The 4,387-nt window shown below is 53.9% G+C and overlaps 1 protein-coding gene across 1 annotated transcript; it reads right to left on the bottom strand.

The window, feature by feature from the left end:
- Nucleotides 1-374: 374 nt before the first annotated feature.
- LOC132321020 (outer dense fiber protein 3-like) lies at nt 375-3,809 on the bottom strand. The gene is made up of 6 exons (XM_059834626.1): nt 3,704-3,809; nt 2,705-2,905; nt 2,382-2,483; nt 1,547-1,668; nt 976-1,116; nt 375-461 (listed from the first exon to the last, which is right to left on the bottom strand). Exons 1-6 carry the CDS (start codon nt 3,807-3,809, stop codon nt 375-377), a joined length of 759 nt encoding a protein of 252 aa, XP_059690609.1.
- Between the last annotated feature and the right edge of the window lie 578 nt (nt 3,810-4,387).

Raw genomic sequence — 4,387 nt, 5'->3', positions numbered from 1 at the left:
TTTCTGGCTGCACCCTGGAGAGAAGCCACCTGCGTGCACTGAAAAGGGGGGGTGCCGAGACAGGCTGTGTCCCTGGGGGCAAGCCTGTGCCTGCGGGATGCTCGGCCATGGGGTGAGAGCATGTAGGGAAGGGCTGGACTGCTTTCCCGGGGCAGTGTTTAGGTCCGGTTGGGTGAAACGGTGCTGTCAGAGCTCTCTGCCTTGCTTATGCTGTTGATCTCGGTGCTCTCCTCTCGTCCTTGTCTTGCAATGTTTTGGCTGAGGCATAGACATGAAATGGAGGGAGCTGATTGTCCTCACTCACGCACACGCCCTCTCCATGCAGCTGAAGGTGACCAGACAAGGTCTTTGCGGGGGGTGTTGTTTTATTAGTCTCATATCAGAGGTATTAGAGGAGTTGTGTAGAGGGAATGTCGGAGTCCAAAAGTGGGAGCAGGTGCCTGGGGCTTGATCAGCGTCACCTGGAAGGGGAAAAGTGAGGAAAAAAAAGGGTGACCGTGGTGCCTTGTTCTTAAGAAGACTTGTCTTCAGAGAAGGCCGTCTGGCATAACAAGTTGATGTAGGTGCATTTGCCCAGAGCTGAGCTGGCACTGGAACTGGCTCCAAGTCCAGAGCCCTTCTAGCTCCAGCCAGACTTCGCTAGATGCCCCTGCCCTCCCAGTTGATCCCCAGTGCATAAGAAAGGTCTGCTCTTGGGTCTGCTTGTCCCTTCTGCGGCAGTGTGTCCTCCTGAAGAGCTTGTGATGTGTGAGCGCCTATCAGCATTGAATGGCTCAGCTAGGGGAGATGCAAAGATGGGGGTTTTGGCCTCCCTCTGCTCGGCTTTGGGCCAAGGCAAGGGAGCAGGCCTGCTGTCCTGCGTTTTGTCACTCCAGTAAGTTGGTCTTGAGTTCTCAGAAGCCCCGTCGGAAGGGGGAGATGCTTAAGGGTTGGTTGTTGCAAAGCGAAGGAGGAGAGGTGGGCAGGCTGCCTTACCTTTCCCGGGTGGTAGTCTGCTGGCCCTGGCTTCACTGTTTTGTCGCCTCCGAGTCTACTGTTGGTTCCCATCGTGTACACGGGAGCCCTTTTTTTGTAGACATCCAGTTCCACCTTGGGGAATGCAGCAGGACCTGGCGTCTGTAAGAGAGGCAGGGAGGTTGTTGGGTACAGAAGGCGGGTGTTGATTCTTGCTGGGTGCCCACACGGGCTGTGCTACTTGAGCTGGCTGGCTAGAGAAGTGGTGTGAGAGGCACGGAGCGATTGCAACAAGGGAACCTCCATTTAACCTGCCAAGAGGCAGATTTCCCAGAGGAGGATGGAGATTCCCATTAGTGCCAATGAGCTTTGCCCCACCAAAACCGTTAGTGTTAGGAAGCGAGGGACCGCAGATGTCGGCAGAGCCTCCCTTTCCCGCTGTTAAGAGCAGGAGAGCCAGGGGACCCGAGGCTTCTTGGGTTTTGCTGCTGGTGCAGGGAAGTGCGCGTTAAGAGAGGCTGCAGCAGGCGCTGGAGCCCTTCTAACCTGAGCTTCAGCTGCTGACGCGAGAGCGCAGAGAAGCGTAGCTCACCTTGGAGAGGTCTTCAGCAAAGCCATTGTGCTTACTCTTCCCTTTCATGGAGTAGCACGGGCTGGCGTGGGTGTAGGCTGTGTTGGGTCCCACCAGCCGAGGCAGGGTGTAGGTGCCAGGACCTGGAAGGGGAATGGGAAGAACGCCTGTGTGAGTCCTGCGGGGAGAGCAGCAGCGCTGGGGTGGGAGAGGAGCAGCCTGTCAAGGCTGCTGCCAGGAGCAGGAAGGATGTTTTGCCCCTCCTCCCAATGTATTTGTCTTCGGTCACATGTGGTGTGTGTTGGCAGCTCCAAGCCTGAGTTGCCACTTCTTCTATGGGATGAGAGAAGTTGGTGGTGTGGAATAATTGCTGGAGGTAACTTAGGAATTAGATTTATATTCGCATTTTACGGAAAGGCACTATTCACTAATCTAGCCGTGAGAGTTCTCACTGAACGCCATAAATCCCTTAAGTGTGGCCATGCTAGGTCATGGAACACGACTGGACTGAAAGTGCATGGTGTTACGAGTGCATCCGTAATCGTGAGAGTTCAATACATTGAACGCGACCGGACTTGTAACACAGAGCATTGGGCATCACTCAGAATCTAAGCCTCGCCGCCCCCAGCCCCTCTGATATCTGAGGACAAGCTGGAACGCAAGGGGGTTTATTTTCTGCCAAATTGCCTTGCCCTTTAGCGCAACAGGTGGTCTGGGACATCAAGCAAGCTTGTCAAGAGGCCGTTGCGTCCTGCTGTGCAGGCTTTTCCCTAGGCCTGTTGAATAAGCTGTCCAGCAGATTTTCCTGGGAGGACACGCAGGCTGCAAGTGTGTGTATTTCCCCAAGTTCCCCTACCTGGAGTTTGGTCGGTTTTGACGGCCTTGTGCCGGAAGGCCATGGACTGTGCCGGCGCGCATTTGTAGAGGTGTTTGTTGGCCTTGTCGGTGGAGTAGTCGCCTAGGGCAGAGGAGAAATGGAGAAAAGCAGTGAAGCTGAGCTCTTTTCCTCAAGCCAAAGAGGAAAGGTCAGGTGGAGGTCTCAGCCTTGTTTGCTTTCTGTCTGGAAACCTCTGAAGCTCCTTCAGGGCGTGAGCTGATGGTTTTGTACCCCGGTAGCACAGGGCAAAAGGAAGGCGTGCTTGTCTTGCCTGAAAGAAGTGCTGGAGAAATGGTACTCACTCGGTCCAGGGGTGACCTCGGTCTTTATCTTGGGAAGTCCGCACATGTGGTGTGCTGGAGCCACGTACTTCCCGTTTCTGGTGATGGAGGGCTGGACATAGTACCGAGGACCCGGAGAACAGCTGTCTGCAACGGGACGTTTGGCCCCTTGAAACGTGTACGCAGGCGCTTTGGTTTTGCTGGGATTGTGAGCCAGGTAACCTAGGAAGAAAAGCCTGTGAAAGGACACCTGCCTGCAACTGCCTATTTAAAGCTAGTTTCTAAGTGGAGGAGTCGGAGTTGCCGGCCTCAAGAAAGTCCCTTCCTGTGTGACTTTTTCCTCCAAGGAGGATACCAGCAGGCCAATACAATGGTACAATGACCTCCAGCAAGAACAATGTAGGCACCGTGCAATTAATCAGCATATCTCCAAAATGCTATTGTTATGAAGTAGTAAACCCCAAAACAGTTGCTAAGTTAACTTAAAGCAAACGTAAAGATCGCTTCTGTGACATTTTGCTTTCCCAGCGCCCTGATGGAAAAGAAAATGAAACTTTACTGCTATGACAGAGGAGGAGAAGAAGAAAGTGAAGGTGAAGAAGCAGAGAAGTTGAAAAAGAAGGAGAAGAAGAACAGGAAGAGAAGATGAAGTACAAGAGGAGAAGATGAAGGAGGAGAAGAAGAGAAGGAGGAGAAGCAGAAAAAGAGGAAGAGGAGGAGGAGGAGAAGAGAAGAAGAAAAGGGTGAAGTGGGAGCAACAAGTTTGTGGCAAAGATACAGAACAAGCTTCCTCCTGTGCACTCAGGCGTTAAGGGGCTGCTAAGGCCACCTCTGGGCTTTGCAGAGCCAGGCAGCTCTTCTCCGGGGCTTTCCCATGAGCAGCCTGAGCTTCCTCTGGCAGGCCTGTGTCCTTGCTGCAGCTGAGAACATGGAGGATTGGAGCAAAGGAGAATGGGGCAGTGGCTACTTGTCCCCTGGAGGTAGTGGATGTGGCGCTCCCCCCTTGTATGGTGGTTTTACCTGTGGTCCCGGGGATTGAGTACTTGGGTCCTGGGCTGGTAAACTGGGCCATGATGGGGCCGCGTGGGCGATGAGGTCTCCAGGTGCCCACCCAGGCTCCGTCCATCTTGGAGGTGGCTACAAAGCCTATGGCAAGAGCAGGAGAGTTGTTGAGGGGCTTCTCTGACAGAGGTCCAGTGTGAAACCTCCCCGGGAGGAGCAGCGACGCGTCACCTTTCTCAGCCTTGGCCATCGGACTGGGTGCGGACGAGCTCGTTGGCTGCTGCAGCTCTCGGTCGCAGAGCACAGTGAGGGTGAGGACAGGCAGCGATCGGGCAGGAGAGGTTGTGCTGTCAGCTGCCAGGTGGCCTTGGGAAGAGGCCTTCACTCATCATGGGGACGCACTGTGACATCATACAGGCTCCTGGCGCCTGGCATACGTGCTGTTGCGTGATACGGCTGATCAGGAGCTGGGGTTGTCCAGCTTGCAGGGCTAGACCTTCATGAGGTCTGCATGGCAGAAACATGCAAGGAGGGAAAAACTGATGTGATTTGTGCATTTCATCTAGCAGCCTTAGACTGTTGGGCTCACGTAATAGCATGAATGTGCATTTGAGCACCTGGAATTTTCTATTTCATGTCTTATTTTCCAGATGTCCCTGAATCTACCTTTTTTTCTTGGGGAGGGCAAATTGGGCCTGATGT

This window comes from Gavia stellata, unplaced genomic scaffold, assembly GCF_030936135.1.
Source record: "Gavia stellata isolate bGavSte3 unplaced genomic scaffold, bGavSte3.hap2 HAP2_SCAFFOLD_38, whole genome shotgun sequence".
Classification (NCBI taxonomy): Eukaryota; Metazoa; Chordata; class Aves; order Gaviiformes; family Gaviidae; genus Gavia; species Gavia stellata.
This window is presented reverse-complemented; position numbering and strand designations above follow the sequence as displayed.